General features: G+C 36.4%; 1 protein-coding gene across 1 annotated transcript in view; it reads right to left on the bottom strand.

Moving 5' to 3' along the window:
* The window catches only part of hcn4l (hyperpolarization activated cyclic nucleotide-gated potassium channel 4l), a 49,306-nt gene that overhangs the window by 15,793 nt on the left and 5,989 nt on the right, over positions 1–27,524 (bottom strand). Inside the window, exons 2-5 of the mRNA XM_056451285.1 lie at positions 22,524–22,685; positions 17,958–18,176; positions 4,526–4,672; positions 3,666–3,906 (exon numbers count right to left, since the gene is read on the bottom strand). Of these exons, the coding sequence (XP_056307260.1) occupies positions 3,666–3,906; positions 4,526–4,672; positions 17,958–18,176; positions 22,524–22,685 (769 nt within the window). The remainder of the gene's footprint in view (positions 1–3,665; positions 3,907–4,525; positions 4,673–17,957; positions 18,177–22,523; positions 22,686–27,524) is intronic.

Consider the following 27,524-nt stretch of genomic DNA (forward strand, 5'->3'; position numbering starts at 1 on the left):
GCGCATTGCTATTTTGAGAAACTGAAATAGACTGCGCAATTGACCAACTGAAACTGGTCTAAAGTCTTTTTTTAAGTCTAAAGGAGGTTTTTTCTTCAGTTTATTCATGACATTTTGCATTTGTATAATGTTATTATTATTCATTCATTTTCTTTTCGGCTTAGTCCCTTTATTAATCTGGGGTCGCCACAGCGGAATTAACCGCCAACTTATCCAGCATTTGTTTTACGCAGCAGATGCCCTTCCAGCTGCAACGTATCACTGGGAAACCCATACACACATACATACACTATGGACAATTTAGCTTACCCAATTCACCTGTACCGCATATCTTTGGACTGTGGGGGAAACCGAAGCACCCGGAGGAAACCCACGCAAACGCAGGGAGAACATGCAAACTCCACACAGCAACGCCAACTGACCCAGGCGAGGCTCGAACCAGCGACCTTCTTGCTGTGAGGCGACAGCATTACCTACTGTGCCACTGCGTCGCCCATATGTTATTATTAGCAGTATTATTAATTATATGCATATTTATATCCACTTTAATTAAAACAAGTTTAGATTGGTCCACCTAATATATTAAGATAAGGACGTGTGCTTTAATATACAGTGTATCCGAAAAGTATTCAAAGCGCTTCACTTTTTCCACATTTTTTATGTTACAGCCTTAATAAATTAATTTATTTCCTCAAATTTCTACACAGAATACCCCATAATGACAGTGTGAAAAAAGATTACATATACAAAAAAATCACATGTACATAACTATTCACAGCCTTTGCTATGGAGCTCTAAAATGAGCTCAGGTACATTCTGTTTCCACTGATCATTCTTGAGATGTTTCAGCAGCTTAATTGGAGTTCACCTGAGGTATATTCAGTTGACTGAACATGATTTGAAAAGATATACACCTGTCTATATAAGTTTCCAAGGTTGACAGTGCATGTCAAAGCACAAACCAAGCATGAAGACAAAGGAATTGTCTGTAGACCTTCGAGACAAGATTCAAAGAAGGCTGGGGAAGGTCAAAGAAAAATTTCTGCTGCTCTGAAAGTTCCAGTGAGCACAGTGGCCTCCATCATCCGTAAGTGAAAGATGTTTGGAACAACCAGGACTCTTTCTTGAGCTGACCGGCCATCTAAGCTGAGTGATCGGGGGAGAAGGGCCTTAGTCAGGGAGGTAATCAATAATCTGATGGTCACTCTGTCTGAGCTCCAAAGTTCTTCTGTGGAGAGAGGAGAACCTTACAGAAGGACAACCATCTGTGCAGCAATCCACCAATCAGGCCTTTACTAATAAAAAAAAGCCCCTCCTTAGTAAAGTGCACATAGCAGCCCGTCTGGAATTTGCCAAAAGGCATCTAAAACAGAATTCTCTGGTCTGATAAGACTAAAATTGAACTCTTTGGGGTGAATGCCAGGCATCACCAAGCTAATACCGTCCCTACAGTGAATCATAGTGGTGTTAGCATCATGCTGTGGGGATGTTTTTCAGCAGCAGGATCTGGAAGACTAGTCAGGATAGAGGGAAAGATGAATGCAGCAATGTGACATCAGACATCCTAAATGAAAACCTGCTTCAGAGTACTCTTGACCTCAGACTGGGGCGACGGTTCTTCTTCCAGCAGGACAATGACCCAAATCACATTGCCAAAATATTAATGGAGTGGCTTTACAACAACTTGGTGAATGTCCTTGAGTGGCCCAGCCAGAGCCCAGACCTAAATCCTATTGAACATCTACCATCACTTCCCATCCAACCTGATAGAGCTTGAGAGGTACTGCAAAGAGGAATGGGCAAAAATTCCCAAAGACAGGTGTGCCAAGTTTGTGGCATCATATTCAAAAAGCATTGAGGCTGTAATTGCTGCCAAAGGTGCATCAACAAAGTATTGAGCAAAGGCTGTGAATACTTAAGCACATTTGATTTTTCAGGCTTTTTATTTGTTATAAATTTGCAATAATTTCAAAAAATCTTTTTTCACATTGTCATTATGGGGTATTGTGTGTAGAATTTTGAGGAAATAAATGAATTTAATCCATTTTGGAATAAGGCTAAACATAAACATGTTTATGTGGAAAAAGTGAAGCGCTATGAATACTTTCCGGATGCACTGTAACTCAGTTTTATGACCACACTTTGTTATTATTGTTCATTAATTCATATGCTGGAAATTAGAATTGAACTTAGAAAAAGTTTTGAAACAAATCTTTGCACTTAACAAACTAAATTAAATAATGGATGTCTTCAGTGGAGTGCGTTTACACCGTTTCCTTATCCATGAAAGTAAAGGAGTAAAGTAAAAAGTAAAAGTAAAGTAAAGAGAAAGTTAAGAGGCGGAATGGAGGAGGCTCGCTCTTTACTCTCGTGCTGCAGATGGTCTGTTTAACTGTTTTCTCGCTAGTCAAGCGTTCAGTTTTTCCTCTTACAAAGTCCGCGCTGTAAATAGCAAATGAGCCATGACATGATGCAACTGACTCTTAAAGGGAATGGGAGATGAGACTCTGATTGGTTTAATGTATGTTATGCTCAAAACCCACCCAGAACTTATTAAGATAATAAGCACAACCCTGTTAGATCGTTAAAGTAGAGCCCAAAGACACAGCATCTGCACTACAAGCCGTCAAAATAAAAGTAATTTCCAGAAACTGATATATTCTTTTTATACAGTAGAATAAGGACAATATTTTTAGAGTAATATTAATAATGTTTTAAAAACATTATTATGAAGCATATTTACACAGTTGTTATTCCATGCTTTCATTTTAACAGCAACAAAACTGATTTTATTTACAAGCCTGTTGTTATATTGTTGTTAAAATAAGTAATTAAAATAATTTTAATGAACTGGACGTGTTTTTTGAGGATTTGATGGCTAATTCATTTGAACCATCAAAACAAAATCCAAAGATAATAAAAACAATCTGGAGAAATTGACACAGGAAAAAATAAGGGGGAAAAAACATTTTATATGGAATTTTTTTTTAAACATTTTGTTTTGTTTAGGTTTTTTTTTTATCATTTTGGCTATGTTTGTGCAAACAACATAGATATTTGTTTGCCAAATATTTATTGATATTTGAATATTTCATTCTCTTTTCCTCATTTCATAAATCGATTTCATACTAGGTACATAAATAGTTACATTCATGACTAGGACAAAAATGTTCCCACTGAAACTGATTAAAACTGAAATATTTAATCTCCGCACTATTTAGGCACACATTGTTTATTAACACACATTCCTTTTGTTGGCAAGGCTGATGGCAATGTGAGAAATATGTGTAATTATGTGTGTCTAAGGTATTATTGCTACTGTAGATTTATGTTTTGCTTTCATTTGTTTGTGGCGTATAACATTTAGATTTAATACACTCTCACATTCACACACATTCATACATAACAGCCAATTTAGTTTATTCAATTCACCTATACCACATGTCTTTGGACTGTGTGAGAAACCGGAGCCCCCGGAGGAAACCGCGGACAAAATTCAATCTCCACACAGAAATGACAACTGGCCCAGCTGGAACTTGGACCAGCGACCTTCTTGCTGTGAGGTGACAGTGCTAACCAATCAGCATTACACCAAGTCAAATTTCAAAACCAAGAAACTGTTGCATGAAAACATTCAGTCAGTAATAATATCAGTGGTCTCTTACCTCCAAAATAAGACCCGTCCGAGATCTTTGTTTCTTTGCTGCCCTTCGTCAGGACAGTTAGTACACCGTGTTGTATAAAGTACATCTTCTTGCCGACGGTCCCTTCTCTGATAATGTAATCTCCTGGCTGGAACACCTCAAAACGCAGCTTGGTGAGCATGGAGGTCACAAAATTTGGATCCGCATTGGCGAACAACGGCATTGTGGCTACAAGCTTTCGACAGTTAAAGCTGATTATTTCCTGTATACAACATAGAGTATCAAAAAGTGAATGGTTAATAGTAGAATACAAGCTGCAGAATGAAATTAACCATGCTTTTATTATGTTACATGATGCTTTGTGTGAATTATGGCAGTAATTTACATGAAACTGTAAACAATCAGTTAAATGTTTTTAGAAATGGTACGAAGTGCCATTATTACAGTTCATCTATTGACTATTAAAATTCAACTTAATTGAAAATAACAAATCACTTTTAGTATAAATAACCCTAAAAACTCAAAATAGCCTTTCCACATCAATATTAAAGGCATTTGTTAAATATTACTGTACTGTAGGGAATACAAAGAAAAAATATTCAAACAAAACATTGAGCTTTGGCCACAGATACACATAAGATACTAATCTCATGTTAACATACCAAGCATTTAGCATTATTTTCATCAAGGTTATCCAAATTAGCCAAAAAAAAACTCTCTTTTCAAAAAGTACAGTATGTAAAATGAATTGTCTCCCAACATTATTGTTTTTAGTAATTTTTTTTCCAGTTCTTTTGAATTTAATAGTTTCCCAAAACATAAATTGCAAACCAAAATATTAAACGCATTCACTAACTTGCTTGCTAAACAATACTACTAACCTCTCTGAGTGGCTCGTTCAGTTCTCCTAGAATGCTCTCCTCATCAAACATCTTCCCTTGATAGCGATGCTCATAATAATCATGGATCCTTTGCCGCATGTCTGCTGGAAGTTTGTGGAAGGACATGTACTGCTCCACTTGTTTGTACTGTACAAATGACAAATACGCAACATTATAAGCATGACTATTTCAGAAATACTAATAAGATTTCTATAAATATTTGGGTCAATTCATTAAAGTAACATCAGCAAGATTTTAGCTAACTAAATAAATGGATAAATACAGGATAAAGCAACGTGTTTTATAACATTGTGTAGAAAACGATTTAGGACCTTTGTTGAGCAAACAAAACAAGTGAAGTTTCATTAACTAATTTCGAGAGGAGCACGTGATATGATTGAGCACATCTGGCCACTCATCTGTAATCAGTAATAATCCAATCAGCGTGATCATAGTTTACTATAAATGGATCATTTTCTCCCTACTGTTTCTATCTTCGTTTGGAAGAATCCCCCCTTCCACCCCATCTCCTCCTTTACAAAGACAACAATAAAAAAAGACAACAAAACAATCAAACAGAAAACATGAAACAACAAAGAAGTAAAACAAAATGTGGAGCAAAAATAAACGTGAAAAAAATAAAAACAAAAGGTTAACAAAGTGCAAAGAAAAAACAAAACAACAAAATGGAGAGCAAAAAAAAAAGCAATATCAGATATTTATGGTCTAAACATGTGCGTATACAAATGTTTAATAATTGAATCAATTGTTTTGAGTGTGATGGCTTAAACAATGAGAAATGATTAAGAAGTTGTGAAGAGTTTGACAGTTTCAATGAAAATCGATTCATCCGTCTTGATTAACAAGCCGTATGCAATTAGATTTTGTCCAAACTACAGACAATTATACTCACTTTTTGCACACATGTGCCAAAGCATTTACAATAGGCTTAAATCAGTAAGAAAGCACAATTTGTTGAGAACAATAAGCTAATTATTCAGAGATCCTAACTTATTGTTTTGAAAAATAAAAATTTTAACCGAGAATTGAGCCAAAGCAATTGAAAAAACTGTAAACACAAAACAATCTAACAGTTTTTACTGATGCCACTTTAACATCATAGGAACCTAAAAATCAGTTTGACGCAAACAAAACAAAAACAAGAAAAAAAAGTAGAATAAAAACACAAAAACAAAATAAAAATACAATAAAATTGAATTATAATGAAAATAAATGTCTTTTTAAATTTCTTGTTTAGTATCACTTACAAATGAAACATCTAATCTTTAATTAAATAACAAGCATCATCATCCTTCACATATTCATATGATAGTAAGATACGTCAATTATTTAGGACTACAGTATATGTAAATCATTATGAAATTGCCATCAGAAACCATCTCTTTACTATAGTAGCGGTTAAAGTAGAATATTTCACACTTAAAATGAAGCAGCTCGTAGTAACCCATTGTTGTTGCTTCCCCCCTAACCTTGTCATGTATAATATGGCCTACAATTTGGCACAAAAATCCTTTAAACTTCAGGTGTTTGCCTGCAACTACAGTACACTACTCCCCCTGATAAACAAATATCGACATAATGTCTCGCTAAACACTTCCTTGCTCTGAATAACTGTCTGCCTCCATATTTACGGCAGGCTCCATTTGCAAAGCTCGGCAGTATTTTCACATCTCCCCATTTATCACTGTCTCTCTGTTTGTCCCTCTCTTCATGCCTGTCTCTTTGACTTCAAGGTAGGACGTACAGTATTGATAGGGTTTATTTTACCCTTCTCTTTGTTATTACATTCGCCTCTTTGAGTTTGTCTGCAGCACTACGACGTTACACCGCACAGCTCTCCTGTCTTTTCGAATAAACTTTCTTCTGTCACTAGCCATTTTGCTTTCTCTCTCCCGCTTCTATGAACTCCTGTCTTGGCCGTCGACGGTCGCCAGTTCCAATGTGCCCTTCACCACATGCTAATTTTCCTGCCATGTCAGCTGCGGACATTTCACCGGTACAGGAACACTTCGAGTGGCTCTTCTATTATCATATTCAAGGGCAGCGGACAAAACCAACAGGATGAGTTCAAACTACAGGAATAATGCCGCGCAATACTGTTGTGCTACAAATGTGAGGGGATAAAGTCGCATAATGAATCATAACAATGTAACAAAACATAATGTAGATTAAGGAGAGAAAACGTACAAAAAACACACCCACATACAAAAAAAGCTAAAGGTAAAACAACCCAGCAAGCAAAGGATGTCATCATGATATCAGATTGACATTGTACTCCAACATCGTAGGGATGTTGCATTTTGAAATTGATTTGACGTCAGAACCCAACGTCAGGCTGACGTCAATGTCCAGTGTTGGACAGACGTTGTGGTCACTTTCCAACGCAACCTAAAAACCACCAAATATCAATGTCCAATGATGTTACAGCTTGACGTTGTGTGGATGTTATCATTATGACTTCTATCAGACGTTGGATTTTGGTTGAATAAATGTCAGTACTTGACATCAATATGTCGTTGGGTTAAGTTGTTGACGCAATGTTGGATTTTGGTCACTCGACATTACGATCGAAATCTAAACTAATTTTAATGTCTTATGATGTTGTGTGCCAGCTGGAAAATAACTAAAATCACAAAGCAAGAGATGTTTGTTTATCAGAAGTTTTTTTATGTAATGAAGATGACAATATTTATCACTTACAAACTACAAAAACAAAAATGTAAAAAGCAGAGCAAATCAAAAAACAAACAAACAACAAAGCAAGAAAGGCTTGTTTATTACTTTAAAAAAAATGTAATCCCAGCAGAGACACAACGTTATAAGACATTAATATTAGGTTAAATTTAGGTCGCCAGCATCTAAGGACAATGCTATTTTGACGTCCAATAACGACGTGAAATGTCGCTGATATTTTGTTGATTTTAGGTTGTGTTGGAAAGTGACCAAAACCCAACGTCGATCTAACATCTTAAACCAACGTCATATTGACGTCAAATACTGACATTTATTCGTCAGGTACAGCAACCAAAATGCAATGTCTGATAGACGTCATAGTTGTAACGTCCACATAACGTCAAGCTGTAAAATCATTAGGCAGTCATATTTTGTTGTTTTTAGGTTGTGTTGGAAAGTAACCAAAATGCAATCTCTGTTCGATGTTGGACATTGACCTGATTTTAATTTTCAAACAAAATACAACGTCCCCCGACACTGGGGTAAAACGTCAATCTGACATCATGTTGACGTCCTGTGCCTGCTAGGATGTTTTTAAGGCCACCATTGTACCATCTAATAACTTTTCTTTCACTTTATAAATAAAATATTTATAGATCTGAATAAATAGTTACCAAAAAAAATAAAAAATGGCAGAGGACAAAACAAACAGGATGAGTTCAAACTATAGGAATAATGTCACGCTATACTGTTATGAAGAGTGCAAAGTCACCTGTCGTAACATTAAAAGATAATGCAACAAAATGTAACCTAAAAACATTTAATGTATCAAAACAAAAAAGAAACAAAAAGATATTGCCAAATGAAAATGTATTGTAACAAAATGTAATAAAAACATGAACATTTAATTTTGCTATAAAAATATAACGTAACAAAATATATGACAAAAAATGAGACAAAATTCATACTCAAAATCAAATTATTAGCAAAACAATGCTATAAAAATCGTAACAAGAATAATAAACAAAATATAACCCTTAAACAAAAAAACTACGCAAAAATTATTGCCATATAAAAAGGTAGTTTCAAAAAAACTTCTTTCCCAAATAAAATGTAAAACATCATATTTTGTCTTATTGTATTGTAAAAAAACAAGACAAAAAGTTTATGTATAATGTATGTTATGTATAAAATGTTATAAAAAAATGTATAATACCCTATACAATGTAATATAAATAAACAAAATGCTGCATAAAATGTAATGCAACAAAATTGAACAAAAATACGAAACATAACATAATGCAAACACAAAAATAATACAAAGAAAGCAAAAAATAAAACAAATAAACAAATGCTTGCTTACATTTTGACTTACATTTGACACCACTGTAACATTGAATGACCTTTGTTTCACATACAGTATAATACAAAACAAAAACATGCAAAACACTGATAAAAACAAAATAAGAAATCAAATTAAACCCAAATAACAAAGAAAACTAAACAGAAATACACAAATAAACATAACACAAATATAAAAAGTGTTTACCAAACAAAAATTTGTCAACTGTATGAAAAATAAGTCTAATGTTCTTTCAAATACCACCATCATAACATGATAATCCTTCAAACACAGGAATAAGGAACACTTTGATTGGCTCATCTATCATTATCTGTCTGAAGCGAATGTAGCAAAACAAATGTAACAAAATGTAACCAAAAAAAACAGGATAAAACTTTTTTTGCCCAAAATCTAATGTAACAAAACGTGACAAAAAAAAAAAAAGACAAAGTTTTTCCATATAAAAATGTAATGTAACAAAAATCTAAATATAACATCATGTACAATGTAACTGCAAAAACAAATACTTTTTTTTTCCAGGAATCAGGAACACATTAAGTGGATTATCTATTATCATATTCAAGGGCAGAGGATTATTATTAGCAGCAATAATGTCTTGTTATACGGTTACAGGTTGCGACTGTGGGGCTGTGAAGTCAATCTGAAATGCCAGCGTAAGGCCAGCATGACTCATGGCGTCAGAAAAAAAAGTGTGTCATTGGAATTCGTCCTTTTTCTGGAAACGGATGCTGGTAATCATGTTGACACTGAGGAGAGACAGAGACAGAGATCCAGTCGAAGTGTGGAAGCCCAAATACTGCAGGTAATGAAATTGCCTGCTAAAAGTTAACGCGACAAATTGACAACTTCAGAGATTTTTTTTTAATCTCTGGTGAACTAACCTAATCTTCTTTCTTTCTTTCTTTCTTTCTTTCTTTCTTTCTTTCTTTCTTTCTTTCTTTCTCTCTCTCTCTCTCTCTCTCTCTCTCTCTCTCTCTCTCTCTCTCTCTCTCTCTCTCTCTCTCTCTCTCTCTCTCTCTCTCTCTCTCTCTCTCTCTCTCTCTCTCTCTCTCTCTCAGTCATGATAGTGTTTGTGTCTTCAAAAACATTGAGCAGATAGGGAGAGGGTCTTATAATTATAAATGCAATTTGTAATAATTATGTTATGTGGAACCATAATGGGTAAATAATAAGGAATGTTTATATACTGTCCACCCTATGCAAAACACCTTATTTTTTTAGATTTTGACAGTAATGTAATAATGTGCATCTTTTGTAAATCTGCTGTGGAATGAAACACGAATTTGATATGAAATTAATAAAAAGATAAGGCAGCAAAGATAGAGTTTAGAGTCTTGTGATTGTTTCTCAAAATTGCCTTACCATTCCATTAAAATGTATTTTACAGAAATCAGATACTGTTTGCAAAATTACATTAAATAAAGGAAAAAAACAGAAACAGAAAACCTATTAAAATTTTACGATTTAAAAAGGTTTTCAATCATTTGCTTAAAAAACAAAATAATATTTAGTTATTTAAACAAAACAACAACAACAAAAAAAAAAACTGCAAAAAAAAAACTGCAAAGAAAAAAGCAAAACATTAACAAACAAACTCAAAACAAACTACAAACCAAAACTGAAGCGACTAAGTAGTTTGTCATTAAAAAGGGCTTTTCACAATCAAACATTAAAAAAATATATAAACACACAAACACAAATGCAAAACAAACAAAAACACATCAAAGGTGTTAATGCTTAGGTAACAAAATTTAACAAGACATAAACCATAACAAAACAAGCAAAAATAAAAATCTAAAAAGCAAAACAAACCTTGATGCAAATTAAAATGTTACAAAAAAAAAAAAAAAAAAAACAAGACAAAAAGGAGAAATACACAAAAAACTAAATATAGAGCCCCAGTCAGATCACACCATTTTTATAGTCAGTTACGGAAGTCACAATTTCTTTTTGGCTCAGCTCATTTATCAATCTTAGTCTTAAAAAGGCTTAGTCCCTTTATTAATCTGGGGTCGCCACAGCGGAATGAACCGCCAACTTGTTTTATGCAGCAGATGCTCTTCCAGCTGCAACCCATCACCGGAAAACATCCATACACACTCATTCACACACATACACTGTAGACAATTTAGCTTACCCAATTCACCTATACCTGTTATACCTTCACCTGTTCCTTCACAATCAATCGTCCCGTGACGTCTGTGACAAGCGTTATTTCCCAAAGCAGTCAAACAAACTTGTTAATTCCTTTGATTCCTTTTTAATATTAAGATATTTTTTTTTAAATCTACATGTATATTTTTCTGCCAGGGTTGCTTATTAAACAGTCCCTCGCCTGAATTTGCCACAAGTGAGACGGAGAAAATTAAAGCATATCAGCACAGAAGAAAAATCAGACGCTCAAGACATAATCTTAAAATAATGACATATTTAAGAATTTGCAAATATATGACAGAGGTTTGTGATACAACAATTACAGTTAAGCATTCATTAAATCTTTATTTTCCACAGAGCAAAACAAATCATTCACCCGTATAGTTGAGTAGTGGAGGGGCACAAACAAAAATATAATTAATTTTATACTTTTTGTAACTAATTTTGTTTTGTATTATTTTAATCTTAATTTTTATGTATTTTTTGGTCAGTTATCTACTAGATAAACAATAATAACAAATAACATTTAAGGTGAAGCGCTTCAAAACAAGTCCGCTATATGTGCCAAAACACAAATTGCCGTGAGATTTTGTTGGTTTGTTAAATAAAACAATAATCTAAAATAAATCAAATTTAAGTAAAATATTCAGTTTCAGAAAAGCCTATATTAAACTGTTTTCACTATTAATGACAAATTTGAATAAGCAGGAAATGCTTTTGCAATGTATTCACAGCACTGAACATGTTCCCAGACTACCTCGGAAGAGCAAATTCTGTTGAATGGGTGAGAGAACTCAGAAACTCGTTGTGAGAATGAAGATGTCTGCATAATTGTGCCAGTCTGTCAGATAAAATCGCTTAAAACACGTTCATATTTAAGTTAGTTAGAGTTTGCATAACCAATGATCCCAAGACCCACTCATAAGTAAAGCAGCCATTTTTTTTTATTACCGTGCATTGACGACAGTATCCGCTGAGATAAACATGATTAAGTTAGACATTCTGCGATGGTGTCTTGAGGTGTCACAGACATGGTATCGGTTGTCGTTAACTATGCCAAATTACATGAGAAGAAATGATTGAATCTTGTGTCATGATGCCCATATGTCGTTTACGAATCCCCACGACACCCTATGTCAAGGAAATCGTACCAAAATCCTGACAAATTCGTGCGATCGGACCAGGGCTTAAAACAAAGCAAACGTTTTCCTCAAAGTGTTAGGAAAACTATGGATGGATGGATAGATAGATAGATAGATAGATAGATAGATAGATAGATAGATAGATAGATAGATAGATAGATAGATAGATAGATAGATAGATAGATAGATAGATAGATAGATAGATAGATAGATAGATAGATAGATAGATAGATAGATAGATAGATAGATAGATAGATAGATAGATAGATAGATAGATAGATAGACCAGGATAAATCTACAACTTCAGCAATTTTTATCCCTTTTGAACTCTATCCTAATCTTCTTGTCTCTGTCTCTCGCATTTCGTTCTCTCACTGTGTCTTCAAAGCCCTTTCAAACAGATGTGGAGAGGAACTCTAAATAATGTACTGCGAAACCATAATCATAAGCGCTGGCCTTCACGCAATCAAGAAAACAAAACATTTGCAGCACACAAGAAAGGACCGCATCTTTCCAAAAGGAAAGCGCACATCAATACAGGCTCCTGTATCAACAGTCGGGCTGAATTGACTCAAATCTTTTAACACAGCAGAGGTCAAAGCACTTGTTATTTTCATCTCATAGAAAATGACAACAGTTCAATTACCACTCCAGCACACTTACAGACACGAGAAAAGCGCGTATTGATCACCGCAGAGGTCAGAAACCTCCATGACTTGCGAACCACATTTCAGAACTCAGGAACTCTTGCCGTTTTCCATTTTTCTTTCCACTTGTCTTCTTGCGACCCTGGATTTTCTATTTTTAAACTGGACTTCAAAGACGTTTTCTGCTGGGAACTCTTTGCGATGCTCAACAAAGTAAGAAATGGCAGCTGTCTGCCTTTATTAAAATGATCTTTGCATTAATACCAACAAATATGATATTTTTGGAGGGTGTTCTATTAGCTTGTATTTTCTACAATAATAAAATGTAGGGGTATCTGTAAGATTTGTATCTAATTTTAACTTTTAACCAATGTACATTTAGCATGAGATATATGAAAGCAGACAGAAAAATATAATATAATATAATATAATATAATATAATATAATATAATATAATATAATATAATATAATATAATATAATATAATATAATATATGGAACTGTTAAATTCTTGATTCTAATTGGATGATGAATTTGATTAGAGTTGTATATCACTGTACTGGATGATTTCAGTTATTTCACAACCTACAACTGTGAAAATCTAATAAAAATACTAGGCATTTAATGATGTGTCCTCAAACAGAAGTTGTTTTAGGATAAAGACTGACAAATGTCTTAAAGTGCAACGTCTGAGCAGTGTCATTTGGTGTGGTATATCCTATGCAACTTTAGGGGCCCATTTTCAAATATCTCTTTAAAAAGGTTGCTGCTGTGCTAAGACATACAGTTATGTCCAGAAATATTAGGACTATGACATAACTCTAACATTATTGGCTCTACACACCAACACAATGGATTTGAAATGAAACTAACAAGATGTGCTTTAACTGCAGACTGTCACCATTAATTTGAGGGTCTTCATATTCAAATCAGTTGAATGCTGTAGGAATTAAAACAGTTTGCACAGGTGCCTCCCACTTGTTAAGCTGTTCCATGGCCAGGTGTGTGTTATTCCCTCATTATCCAAATTACAATGAGCAGAAAAAAGGTCCAGAGTTCATTTCAAGTGTGCTATTTGCATTTGGAATCTGTTACTGTCAACTCTCAAGATGAGATCCAAAGAGTTGGCACTATCAGTCAAGCAAGCCATCATTAGGCTGAAAAAACTAAACAAACCCATCAGAGAGATAGCAAAAACATTAAGCATGGCCAAAACAACTGTTTGGAACATTCTTAAAATAAAAAAAATGCACCAGTGAGCTCAGCAACAACAAAAGATCCGGTAGACCACGGAAAACAACTGTGGTGGATGACCAAAGAATTCTTTCCCTGGTGAAGAAAACACCCTTCAACTGTTGGCCAGATCAAGAACACTCTCCAGGAGGTAGGTGTATGTGTGTCAGAGTCAACAATCAAGAGCAGACTACACCAGAGTGAATAAAGAGGGTTCACCACAAGATGTAAACCATTGGTGAGCCTCAAAAACAGGAAGGCCAGATTAGAGTTCTAAAAAAGCCTTTACAGGGCTGGAACAACATCCTATGGACATATGAGATCAAGATCAACTTGTACCAGTGTAATGGGAAGAGTATGGAGAAGGAAAGGAACTGCTCATGATCCTAAGCAGTGAAGCATGGTGGTAGCAGTGACATGGCGTGGGCATGTATGGCTGTCAATGAAACTTCCTGGTTACGTCCGTAACCCACATTCCCCGAATAGGGAACTCCAACGTGTGTCTGGTAAACAGACTTTGGGAGTACGTCAGACGACCTATCACTCTGAAGAGTAGGAAAACGGGCCAATGAAATTCCAACTGAATTGGTGGCGCTTGGCTCCACAGCTAATCCTGATGAGTCATCAGTGCTATATCAGTCAGCTGTTAGAGTCAGCTCACCAGAATTTTAAACAGACTTTGGGAGACAGTATTGAAAACACCACAGCAGCTAAGCCTGTCACGCTCATGATGTGCAGTTTGCCAAGCAAAGCGTGAGCGCACTGACATCACCAAAAGCGCAACCTTCCAACATCCCCTAGGCCCAGAAAATTACCATTACATGGGAATAAAAAAGAATTTAGATCGGGGGTCATAAATGTGCTTTTACCTAGCTAATATAGACTAGCGATTTTTAGAATCACGACAGTACGTTGGGAAAGTGCTCCAGTCCCCAAAAGGGGAGGACACTGCGGGGACCATCTGCTACCCTAAAGGGGAGTCTTGATGGTAATAGAGCTTATGGACCAACCATAAAGAGGGGGGGTGCTACATATGATAAGCTGGTTAGCGGGTAGGGAAGACACGGGTTCGCCTGAAAGGGGGAACACACTGTGGTAAATATTGCGTATGGCGTTGCCAAAACAGTGGACTGCACATTGCTGGCACTGAACCTCAGTATGTGGGTAGACCAAAATGGGCATACCAGACATCACACCAAGCCAGGCACTTGACTCCTTTGCTTAGTTGGGTGTCGGGTACAATAGAAAAAGCGCAGTTTCTCTGGGTTAGGGAGCATGGCGCAGCAAGGGTTTTTAACACCGAGCTAATTTCGTACCAACTGACTGAGGTAACCAGTAATTGTGAGGAAACTGACTTCACTCGAGGATATAATCTTGAGAATGTGTTAGGTGTCGCCCAGCCCACAGCTCTACATGATCTGTTTAAGAGGCGCTGCGTACTCACGCTGAAAAGGAGGCACCGCTTATTATTATTATTATTATTATTATTATTATTATTATTATTATTATTATTATTATTATTATTATTATATAAGAGTGCTCTCTCTCCTAGGGCACACTGCTCACCCTGGCACATGAAGCGAGGGTGATGGCATATACTGAAAAATGGACCATCCTCTGCTTTGATACAGCACTTCCCTTCTGCTGATCACAACAGAAAAGAGCTGCTTAAGATGTATGCTCTCGTGTCACATTTAGTGCAGTGCGCGGACATAGCAATGAAAAGGCTGGGTCTGCTTCCACCACAGGCAGCGCTTGCAGGCTCACCACCTAATATTAAAAGGGGGTGGTAGGAACCTTGGCACAAGCTGAACCGAGGTCAGGTAAACATGAGAGTAGGTCCGAATTACTGGCACAATTCTCTGACCAAAAATGCCATTGGAATTCTAACCCTCCTGATACCAACGCGATCAGCAGAGCTGCCTAAGGACAGAAAACTTATAGATACTGATCGAGTGGCTCAACGGACCTAACCATAACCACTGAGGCTGGAGAGATCCCAAGAGGGCAAGAGAGGGGGCAGGGATGGAATTAACCATTTCGCGCCATGCGCCTCTGAGGAACCGGCTGATGAGGTTATGCTTTCCCAGCGTGCTTCCATCACCACAGAGAACGGGGATGCCGGCATGCCAAACCTTTAGTGTGGAGGGAGACAGTCTGTGCTCCAGCTATTCTGGAGGAGGAAAACACAACACTAATCTGGCATGTCCGGGGGGTTTCTCAGAGAGAATTCCCACACAAATAATAGACTCCACTGCAGTACATAGCCATGCCTAATAGACTGCTCTAGCCTGAGTGACGGTGTTAACCATGACACTGATAGGTCACCTAAGTCCACCGCGCTCTGTCTAGAAACCATCCAGAACCCTGCGCGGGTGCCAGAGGGTTTGCCCGTCCCAGAAAAAGGAAGTGCTTTTTCTGGAGAATTTGTCAGGGAGGGCCATCACGAGGAGTGGGGGTGGCTGATGCCACGATCTCAGCTGTGCAACAGCCACGCCCTCACAGTGAAAGCATGAGCTGTCCGCGGACACCGCATCGTCATGCTGGACTCCCAGACCTGTGATGCGATACCTGTGCCCATCATCCAGAGATAGGAACCACCGCATCCAGAAACTCCAACAGCTGACTGATATAGCACTGATGACTCATCAGGATCAGCTGTGGAGCCAAGCTCCCCAATTCAATTGGCATTTCATTGCTCCGTTTTCTTACTCTTCAGAGTGATAGGTTTTCCGGCGTACTCCCAGAGTCTGTTTACCAGACACACGTTGGAGTTCCCTTATAAGGGGAATTGGTTCTATTGTATTTATTGATAATGTGATTACTGACAAAAGCAGCAGGATGAAGTATGAAGATTCTGAAGTGTTTCAGAATGTTTCTTTAACAAGTGGGAGGCACATATGCAAACTGTTGTAATTCCTATAGTGTTTATCTGATTTGGATGTAAAAACCCTCAAATTAAAGCTGTCAGTCTGCAGTTAAAGCACATGTTCATTTTATTTAAAATCCACCGTGTTGGTGTATATAGCCAAAACGTTATAATTGTGCCAATGTCCCAATATTTATGGACCTAACTGTATGTCATTACATAGATTATTTCTATAGACATTACATAGATTAGCATAGATTTACTTGGAAGATTTTTGGCATAAAAGCTAAATCTATCACTTTGAACATGACAACCTGTTTCTGCTATTGACAAAAGTATACCCATGCAGCATATGACCAGGGTCACATTATCACATATATTTTTAAATAGGTTTTTAAATAGATTGCTACTGAGACATGACAAGTAGTATAGCTTTACTATACAATTGTACAATGTTTGTCAACCAATCAGAAGCGTTCAACAGCGATATACTATTGGGTCATTAAATCCTTAGGGGCTGTTCACAAATCACATCTGCTGTATGCTGAAATTTGTTATTTCAAATGGATATGCATGGCATGTCTACACAAATAAGGAGTTAGATGCACATGTGGTACGACATGCATGCTTTTTCCAGGCAACCCTACAGCTCAGAGAATTTAAAATATATCAACATTTCAGAATGCCACAAGTGTGCCACATGTCATGAGACAAGAACCCACCAATCAGCTTTACACTATCTTTGGATCTTGCACTTCTAAATAATAATGGTAGACTAATTACCTCAGAGTAACTAAAAGTACCCAAACACTGCGGCGCTGTTTAATTTTACTCCATAAATAAATCTTGTATCAGAGCTACAGTAACGGTCAGTGGCAGATCCTCCAAGAGCGTAGCTGATGGTTGCTAAGCAACAACAGCATCATGGAAGCGTAATAATAAAATTAGTGGTGACATATTTAGACTCTAATTATGAACAGCCCCTTAAACACTATAGTAACCCAGGATGTCATTTACTACCTTACCCCTTATACATATTTTTAAAGTTAGAAATCAATATTTTAGTATTTCTTTAATTCTCTTCAAATATAAAATAAATAAAATCAAGAATATCTGGTTTAATTTATTTTTTTTTAAAGAACTGAAAAATGAAAGGTGTCTGAATGTTTGACTGTTTTTGTTTGTGTTCCAGGTGGCTAAAACCCAAATATGTAATATTGATTGCCAAAACAATCATGCATATCAGAGTTAATAGCATATTTATAAGGGAACACATTTAGCTCACATCTTTGCATCTGAATAGACACACTTTTACAGTTTTTTTACTAACCTTCTCCTGGTACTGTCTACGTGAGGAGTCCAGTGACTGAATGAGGGCGGTGGCGTGGCCCACAAACATGGCATAGCAGGTTGCGCCCACAATCATGCTGAGGATGGTCAACCACACATCCGTCATGCCCACAGGAGGGTACATGCCATACCCGATACACAGCATGTGGCTCATAGCTTTAAACAGGGCATAAGAGTACTGCTGACCCCATGTGTCATTCTGGGAGGAAAGAGACAAAAGAACCCAAATTAAAGCAGTATGAGCATACAAGATGCTAATTGTGATAGAGGGCAAAAAAAGAGGAGAGATAAACTGTATTGTTAAGGGAGATGCTCATATAGTAAGAAAACATATTTGTGACCACTGACCACAAAACTAGTCATAAGTATCAGTTGAGATGTGATGTATACATTGTTGGGTGAGGATAATATTTGTTATATTGATAATATTTGAGATTTAGTTTGAAAATCTGGAATTTGAGGGTTCAAAAAAAAAAAAAAAAAAAAAAAAGAAAGAAAGAAAGAAAGAAAGAAAGAAAGAAAGAAAGAAAGAAAGAAAGAAAGAAAGAAAAAAAAACACATACAGAGAAAATCAGCTATAAAGTTTTTAAAAAATTTTTCAAAATGTTCTAAATTTTTTTTCTAAGTTAAGCACTGCTTATACCTAAACAAAAACTGAGTTTTATACACAACCACACATCAGAAAAAGTTGGGAAAGTATGGAAAACACAAATTAAAAAAAGAAAGTAGTGATTCTAAATTTACTTAGACAATACAACAAACATTATTTAATATGTTCGTCATGATTTTTATTCCTTTTTTTCAAAATAAACACATTCCAATTTTAGTTCTTGCAACACATTTCAAAAAAAGTTGAAAAAGTAAGGGGTCAATCACACCAAACGCACATTTACGTTCCAAAAAACGCGAGGCGCACCACACTGCCTTTTTTGTTGACAAGAAAAAAAGAAGCGCGGTGCACTTTTCATGTTGCTAGGCAACGACTGAATCAGCTGAGTTCTGTGTACGAGTGTTGTTGTTGATATTGGTATAATTTTAATATATAATAATATTGTGAAATTCAAGATTTGTGAGTCATACAGCTCCGGATAACTCAAAACAGCAACCACAAGTCTCTCCTCCATCTTCAAAAGTCTCCGTTGTTGTCTTGACAACACAAACACTACAGGCACCTCAACGGAAACCCCACCTCTGCTTTCATTTGATTGGAGAATGAAAAAGACGCGACTGACGTAACAACTCTTCCGCTCAAAGTTGACTTTTTTTCAACTGCGAGAGCAGAGCATGCAAGGGCAAAAACGCAAGGTTCAGCAGATGGTTAAAATGTGAAGCGCGCAGGGCACTTAAACAGCACGCAAAATGCTCGTGGCCAATAGTAAATCATTCAAAAAAGGCGCCTCTCAACGCAAAAAGTGCATTCTGTGTGATCAGTGTGATAAGCATTTACCACTTTGCAATGTTGCCATTCCTTTTCACAACACTTAAAAACCATTTAGGGACTAAGGACACCACGTCATGAAATGTTGCAGGTGTAATTTTGTCCCATTCTTCCTGCAAACACCTCTTAAAGTGGGCAACAGTACGTGGTCTTCGTTGGTGGATTTTGCACCACACATTCTATATTGGAGACAGGTCGGGACTGCAGACAGAATGTGGTTTTGCATTGGGAAGACAACATATTGTGCTCTAAAATCTCTATGTAAATTGCCAAGGACACTGAAACAACCACATTCCATGACAGACACTGGCTTTTGGACTTGTTGCTAGTAACAGTCTAGATGAGCCTTTTCTTCTTTGGTCCGGAGCACACAGCGTCTATTTCTCCCAAACAATACCTGAAATACTGATTCTTCTAACCACATTTCCACTGTGTGATGGCTTCTGGACACTGTCAACATAGGGCTTCCTTTTGGGTACAATACAGTTTTAACTAGGATTTGTGGATGTAACAACATATTGTGGTACTTGACAATAGTTTGCTAAAATAGTCCTGAGTCCATGTGGTGACATCGCTTATAGATGAATGACGATTCTTGGTGCAGTGCCGTCTGCGGGATCGGAGATCACGGTAGTTCAGATTTGGCTTGCGACCTTGTCCTTTACGGTCTGAAATTCCTCCAGAGTTCTTGAATCTTTTAATTTTTTCTTTTAATTTTAGTTACGCACTGTTGAAGGTGAAATATCCAAATGTCTTCCTATCTTTCTTTGAGGAACAACGTTTTTAAACATTTTAATAATGTTCTCAGGTATTTGTTGGCAAACTGGCAGATGTTGTTTCATCTTTGCTCCTAAAGAACTAGACCTTTCTTGCATGCTGCTTTTGTTATCAAATCATAATTACAATCACCTGTTGACATCATCTGTTTCAAATCACATCATTATTGAACCAATTCACCTGATTACTAGCCCTAAATTGCTCCTGTCCCAACTGTTTTGGAATGTGTTGCAGGTCTGAGTGACAGTAAAGGATGTGTATATATACAAATGAAATTAAGTTGACCAGACAAAACTTGAAATATTTTGTGTTTATAGTCTGCAACGAAATACAATCAAAGTACATTTGGAAATCACTAATTTTTTATTAGCTTTTTCCATACTGTCTCAACAGTATGGACATGGACATGATCTTTGATTTTTATATCTATTCAGCCAATCTTATTTCTTAGTGTAGGAAATACATAAACTAACATTAACTAACGGAACCTTAATGGGACATATATCTTCAACCACATGCCATTGTAAGGTTGTACTTTTTTCGTGAACCCCTGAAATACATTTTGAAATATGTTTTGGTTTATAAAGTTTAAACTATATATATATTACAGATTTAAAAAAATACTTTACTGAGCCTCACAGTCTCAAAATACATTTAGTATGTATATGTAAAATATATATTTAAGCCTTAAAAAACAGGTACAGACCAATAGGAGGGAGAGAAGACAATATAGTGTGGAGAATGACAGAGAGTGAGAGAGTGTGTGAGAGTGTTAGACTGGGAAAAAAAGTGACAGTGTTTCTATATATTTCTGACAGTTGTAAAAAGGCTAGAGACAGAAAAAGAAAGATAAATATCACATCCTTTAGCAGAAGGGTCATTGCGGACACTGCAGGTGCTTTTTTGATATCAGAAGATGGAGGAAAGCAGAAGGTACTGTTTTACAAATGCAAATGAGGTGTAGTCACAGACTGTATTCGTCTTTTGGTAAAATGAGACGCTAAGGTTTGGCACTTTTGGGTCAAATACTTTTCATGCAGGTCCAGGAAATGATGCAGATGGCCTTATTTTAGTCCAAAATATTAGCTTTAAAAAATGTTGTCAATGTTGTTAATATGGATGTTTTTGCCTCAGATAATTATGATTTTATATATTTCAAATGCAACATTCTTTAATTCATTTTTTACAATGTAGATTTTTATGGTGAAAACTGCAAAAGAATATTGGATCTATCTATCTTTTATTAATAGCGGCCTAAATAGCTCCTGTCGCTTCAAGACTATATAAGCACCACATTCTTACTCAACCATTTCTCCGTCCTGTGTCTCCACAGAGTGCATTACCAAGCATTTTCCTGTTCTTGTTTTTGGACTTTCTTCTGGAATATTGTTTGTTTGCCGCCTGCCCTGACCTTTACCTGCTCTATTGGATTACACTTTGGATTACCTCTGTTGTTGCTGTTTACTCCTGTTGACCCTTGCTTGCATGAACATCCCTATGTTTAATAAAGCTGCATTTGGAACTCCACCTTCTTTGTTGCATTAATCATGATAATATGATTGTTATAAATGTTTGTTGTGTTGTTATAACAGATCTGTGCACTTCATTATTTTATAAAACTGTATTCGCCCTCAGAATTTTTATTTATTTATTTATTTTTTATCAAATTTCACAACCTTTCCTCTCCCTAGAAACAACATTTCATGTCTGGTCACATGGAATGTCTTTCAGGAGGGGCTATCAAGTTGTCTTGTTTCTGTTCTGCCTTCGTCCATTCCTCAATCTTCTTTCATTTTGTTAGCAACACCCATATTGCAACAATCCAATTGGTTCCCAAAGGACAAAATCATGCACCACTCTTCATTTTTTTATTTCAGGACTGTTTCAAGTGGTGGTATGTCATGACCGCGGAATGATCGCATGATCGCATGAATGATCGCATCTTCACTCCCATTTTATGGTCATTTTAAAATTTGTATATTGGTATTAAACAAATAGTTCAGAAATTCTGTCATTATTTACTCATCTTCGGCTTGTTCAAAACTTTAAGGTTTGAAACTAAAAAAGAAGATATTTTGAAGAATGTTGGAACAAAACAGTTATTGACTTTATTGTATTACATTGTATTTTTGGTCTTACTTTGGTACAGAACAGAACTACTTGAATGAACTGCAAAAAATGCTTTTCTTGAGTTTTTGTCCTGTTTTTTTGTCCTGTTTAAAGAATGAGGACATGTTCATGTTGGGTGAAATGTCCATTTAATAAACCATGACAAGCTTTGCCTATTAAAAACAAAGTAAAAACACACATGGACTGGTTCGTAAAACTTACCACCATTTTGTTTTTGGCCACCCAGCAGTCTGAAGGGAAATCCTGCAACATGGGCACTAGAAACTGCAAGCACCCGTCCCAGTGGCACAGCAACAACATCATCCCAATGAGATTCACAATGCGTACCATGGCACTAGCCAGGTCATAGGTCATGTGAAAAATCTACAGGAAAAAAAAAGAAAAGAAAAAAAAGAGGTCAGAGATGCACCAACCATGACAGCAGAACTAGAATATGCCGCATTGGGTCACAATTAAGATTTAATCCTCACTCAGTTCTAGGCCACATTGTCCTTAAGCTGGTTTTTAGCAGTAAAACGTTTGGCATGCATTACATAAGGTACTGTATCTCTTCTGCTAATGTCACTAATAGTTCCTAAGAGATCAGTGGGAGGCCGAAAGAGAGGCTGATGTTTCCCACAATCCATAACAGCAATGATTTGCCAACTCCCCCATTGGACAAAAAGGCGACATTCCCAAATAGGTGTAATTAAAGCGTGGAATCCGATAGATTTCCGTTAACATGCCAGGGCCGATTGGGTTGAGCAATCGAAGCAATTAAAGGGTCAGGGTGCACGCTTTTAACTTTGTCATGGAAAAACAATGGTTAGGTTGCTGCCTGCAATTGTGGATAATTGCTGCTTGATTTAGAAGTAGCAATTCTTTAGTAGAGCTGAAATTAAATCCATGTGACGGAGAAACATCGCTGAATTTCCAGTGTGAAGTTAATTGGGCTTTCTGTCGATTCTTGCCGAGCGTGATTTGCAACTGGATGAACACCCTTGTTGGCCCTAGAACAATATTAGATTTGCTGATCTGTTTCAAGGGCTATTATCTCTTACCAATCATTTAACTGCAGTGTGCCAATTATGCATTGACTAACAACGGGGTCTGCATTTTTTAGTAGTTTGTGTAATAAATATGCATGCCTCATTGAAACAAAATATATTTAATTCGATTTTGTCTCATTTATTACTTATATATATATTGAAATTTTCAGTGTTTGTAGGGATAATGATTGGATTTTGTCTTACACTAATCTGTGATGAGCTATTTCAAAAGACCTTAATGTCAAAACGACATCAACGACATCAAAAACACATCCAAAATGAATATTGATGTGATGTCAAAACCTTTATGTCCATTTGACATCCACACATTACTGCACTTTTGACCACCAAAACACCAAAAAAAGTATTATTCTGTCATAACACTCTCAGGATTTAATATGCTAATGAAGATGTTTATGGCAGTGTTTGAAGCTATTTGAAAAATGTAGTGAGCTAAGCTATTATCTACTCTACTTAACATGTAGCTTAACTACACTAAAACCTACCCTCTGTGAAATGTAGCAAGCTAAGCTAAAAGCTACTTGGCAAAAATAGCTTAGCTACATCAAAGCTATTTTTGCAATTTTATTTTTTCAGTCGAAGCAACTTAAATCCAAATCAATCATATCTTAGTGATCACTAAAACTGAATGAAACACATGAGGCATAATTGTTCATTTTTGTTTATATTTTGCGCCATTCGCCGCCCCCTGACGACCACAGCAGCTGTGAGAAAGAGTTTTTCAAAGTCAACTGAATGATGTCTCGCTGAAACGTTCAGGTAAAATTATAAAACAGCATGGAAGGGTTGGGTGGGTAATAGTACACCACCTTTTTTTTAGGACTACACCACTAATATATATATATATATATACTAAAGTATTTTTTGAGTTGGTGACGTCGCTGACCAGAGGTGGCAGTAATGCACCAAAAACTTTGTTGTTGAACACCGTAAAACAGCTAGAAGAAGAAATCATCCTTCTCACAATCATATGGATTTACTTTCATCGGCTAGACACCTACCTCACAGCTCTGTGAATGTCGGTGGCGTCACTTATTGATCCCGGATCGGTAAATGTAGCTTTGTGGACGATACTGCGCTACTTGACTAATAAAATAGCTTCGCTACTGAAAAGCTATTTGATTTAGAAAGTAGCAATGCTACAGCCACGCTACTGACTTGTAGCGACGCTACTGCCCAAAACTGCTTATGAAAATCTTATACTTCCAGTAAGTTAGTCTTTGATGCTTTCTGTGTTTTATATTTAATTTTGTACTTCCGCCTTTTTATTTTTATCTTTTTTTTCTATTTCTTATTTGTTACTTATTGTTCTTATCAATCTGTACCTGTATGTACTTGTATTCCAGTCTCTTACAGATTACTTCCTGATTTATATGGTACATTTCTTCTTTTCTAAATAAAAGTTTATTAGAAAAAAAAGCTACTGAGAAATGTAATTAAACTAATATCGTCACTACTTGTAGCGACGCTACTGACCAACACTGGTATATGGCAATGTTGATGTATTTGGTCTTGGTGGTATATATCTGCTACGCTGCTGCTGCTGCTTTGATTATTATGGCAGAACAAGTACCGAGACCTGCTACTGCCAGTATATACGAAGACATGCCGTCTGAGAATATAACATGATGCTGCTGCAAATATAATATACATGTAACCCCGTAGCAGATCTAAACACAGGTGGAGCTGGGGTGGAGAAGGGTTTTCAAAAAAGCGCCGCAGCTTAAACAGCGTAGAATGACACAGAGCTTTTAAACTGATGAGGAGCAAGCTCGTTGGCTGCTGAGGTGACAGCAATCAATCTCCTTCATGTAGTTAATGACGCAGGAGCAGATTAGGTGACCTATCAGCCTGCGCGCGCATTGAGTTTCATGCCAGAAATTTCACTAATACAAAAAGGTTTTATTCATCTGAAAGCTTCAGTTACAAATGACACTGGATTTTGTATCCCTACAATGCATCATAAAACAATAAAAGGAAAGTCCTGTAACCAATTTTGACTTGTTTTTTTGCAGCCTGATCTCACAAGGAAACTAACTATTTTATGTTTTGTCAGTTTAGTGGCTAATTCATACAAATTCGAATATTTAATAAGAATTTTAAAAAGGATCAACCATTATTGGGGTCAAGCAAATTGTTCTAAATTGTACAAATTAGATTCTACTAATTCATACGAATTGGCAACTTAATCAAAAAGTTACAAATTGCCGTGAGATTATTTCAACTGGATGTTATTTTCCTCATCAAGGTAGTCCATTCACATCAAACTGAGCTGTATTTTTTATTTATTTTTTGATTTTGTGGACATCAAGGTGTCCACTGGGTATTTTGGATATAAAATGGATGACTATAAAAGATTGTGCTTACTATTTTACTATTTAATTTCCATGTATGAGTATAGGTGTCTAATAAAATACACACTATGGGCCAGATTTACCAAACAGGAAAGTTGCGTGAAAGCGCAATTACAAAAAATTTTAAATGGGTGTGGAATTTTCTGCAGATGATTTACAGACAATTAGCAAATTAAAATAAAGGTGAAGGTGATCTACTATGCCCAGACATCCAGTAGCACATTTTCTTTTTCTCTACTTGTGAGACTTGTGGGGGTGAGAAAATGCTGAGAAAATAATCAATATTCATGATGTCAAAGTTAGCCTAATTCATAAAAATGTAGTTCTTTAATAAAAGCACCTATGATACACTTATTAAATAAAAGACTATTTTATTTTATTAGGGCCAATTTATTTATTTATATAATCTCAAGAAAGGGCAGCACGGTGGCGCAGTGGGTAGCACAATCGCCTCACAGCTAGAAGGTCTTTGGTTTGAGCCCCGGCTGGGTCAGTTGGCACTTCTTTGTGGGGCGCTTCTTTGTGGAGTTTGCATGTTCTCCCCGGGTTGGGTTTCCCCCACAAGTCCAAAAACGTGGTATAGGTGAATTGGGTGAGCTAAATTGTCCATTGTGTATGTGTGTGAATGAGTGTGTATGAATGTTTCCCAGTGATGGGTTGCAGTTTGAAGGGCATCTCTGCGTAAAACATATGCTGGATAAATTGGTGGTTTAATCTGCTGTGGCGACCCCAGATTAATAAAGGGACTAAGCTGAAAAGACAAATAATAATGTCAAGAATATAATAACAAAATAGGCAAGCTTAATAAAAGGTAACACAAGACAATGACAAAAACTCTTTACATACCAAAGTGAAAGCCTTCAGAATTTAACGGCAGCTTTCAGTAATCCCTATCCGCCTATATGTTAGATAGTCCAGAGGTTCCCAAACCTTTCAGCCCGCAACCCCTAAAATAACAATGCCAGTGACTCGCGACCCCCCAAACTCCTCGGAGGTGGTTATAAATATACAAACGCTGCGCACCCAATAATAGGCCTATATAAACATGAGCATATTGACAACGCAAAAAAGTGGAGCAAGCATATAAATCATATAATTTTCATAGTCATTTATTAATTTGTTTAATTTAATATTAACCTCAGCTAATGAGAGTGGTGGACACAATGTTTTCAGCACAAGTCTATTCTTGGTTTAATTTTGGAGCATGATTTATGTATTTGATTGCCATAAAGGTGTCAGAAAGTTTAACCTGGTGCTATAAAATCAATCTGCTGCTGCTGACGCTATTCCTGTGTTGTTAATCTAACGTAAACAGACCAATCCTATGAAAAAAAAATCATTTAAAGGCTGATGGCATCTTTTTTATTTGCATGTTGTTGTTTTTTACTATTGAAAACTGTTTAAAACAATTTGAGAATGGTTAAAATGGCAACTCTAATAGTTTAATAAAATTTTTTGACTTTTGGAAATCACCAAGCGACCTCCTGTCATTGTCCCGCAATCCCGGGACCCAACCCTCACCTTGGAACCACTGAGATAGTCCACAAAGGGGAACATTTTGACAACTGTTTGTGCTTTTGACCATTCAAGTGAAAGAAGAACAGATTGCATACTCTCTGATGGAACTAAGATCACACTGCGTGATTACACGTGTTACAACGTGTTACAAGTTGTCTTTTATTTCCTGAAGCCAATTAAAAAATATATCTGGCAAACAAATATACCACAAAAAGTGCTGTGACCATGACTTTTCAATATTGTCATGTTTAGTTAATACAAACAGTACTGTTTTAACACCA

Source organism: Danio aesculapii, chromosome 25 (genome assembly GCF_903798145.1).
Source record: "Danio aesculapii chromosome 25, fDanAes4.1, whole genome shotgun sequence".
Taxonomy (NCBI): domain Eukaryota; kingdom Metazoa; phylum Chordata; class Actinopteri; order Cypriniformes; family Danionidae; genus Danio; species Danio aesculapii.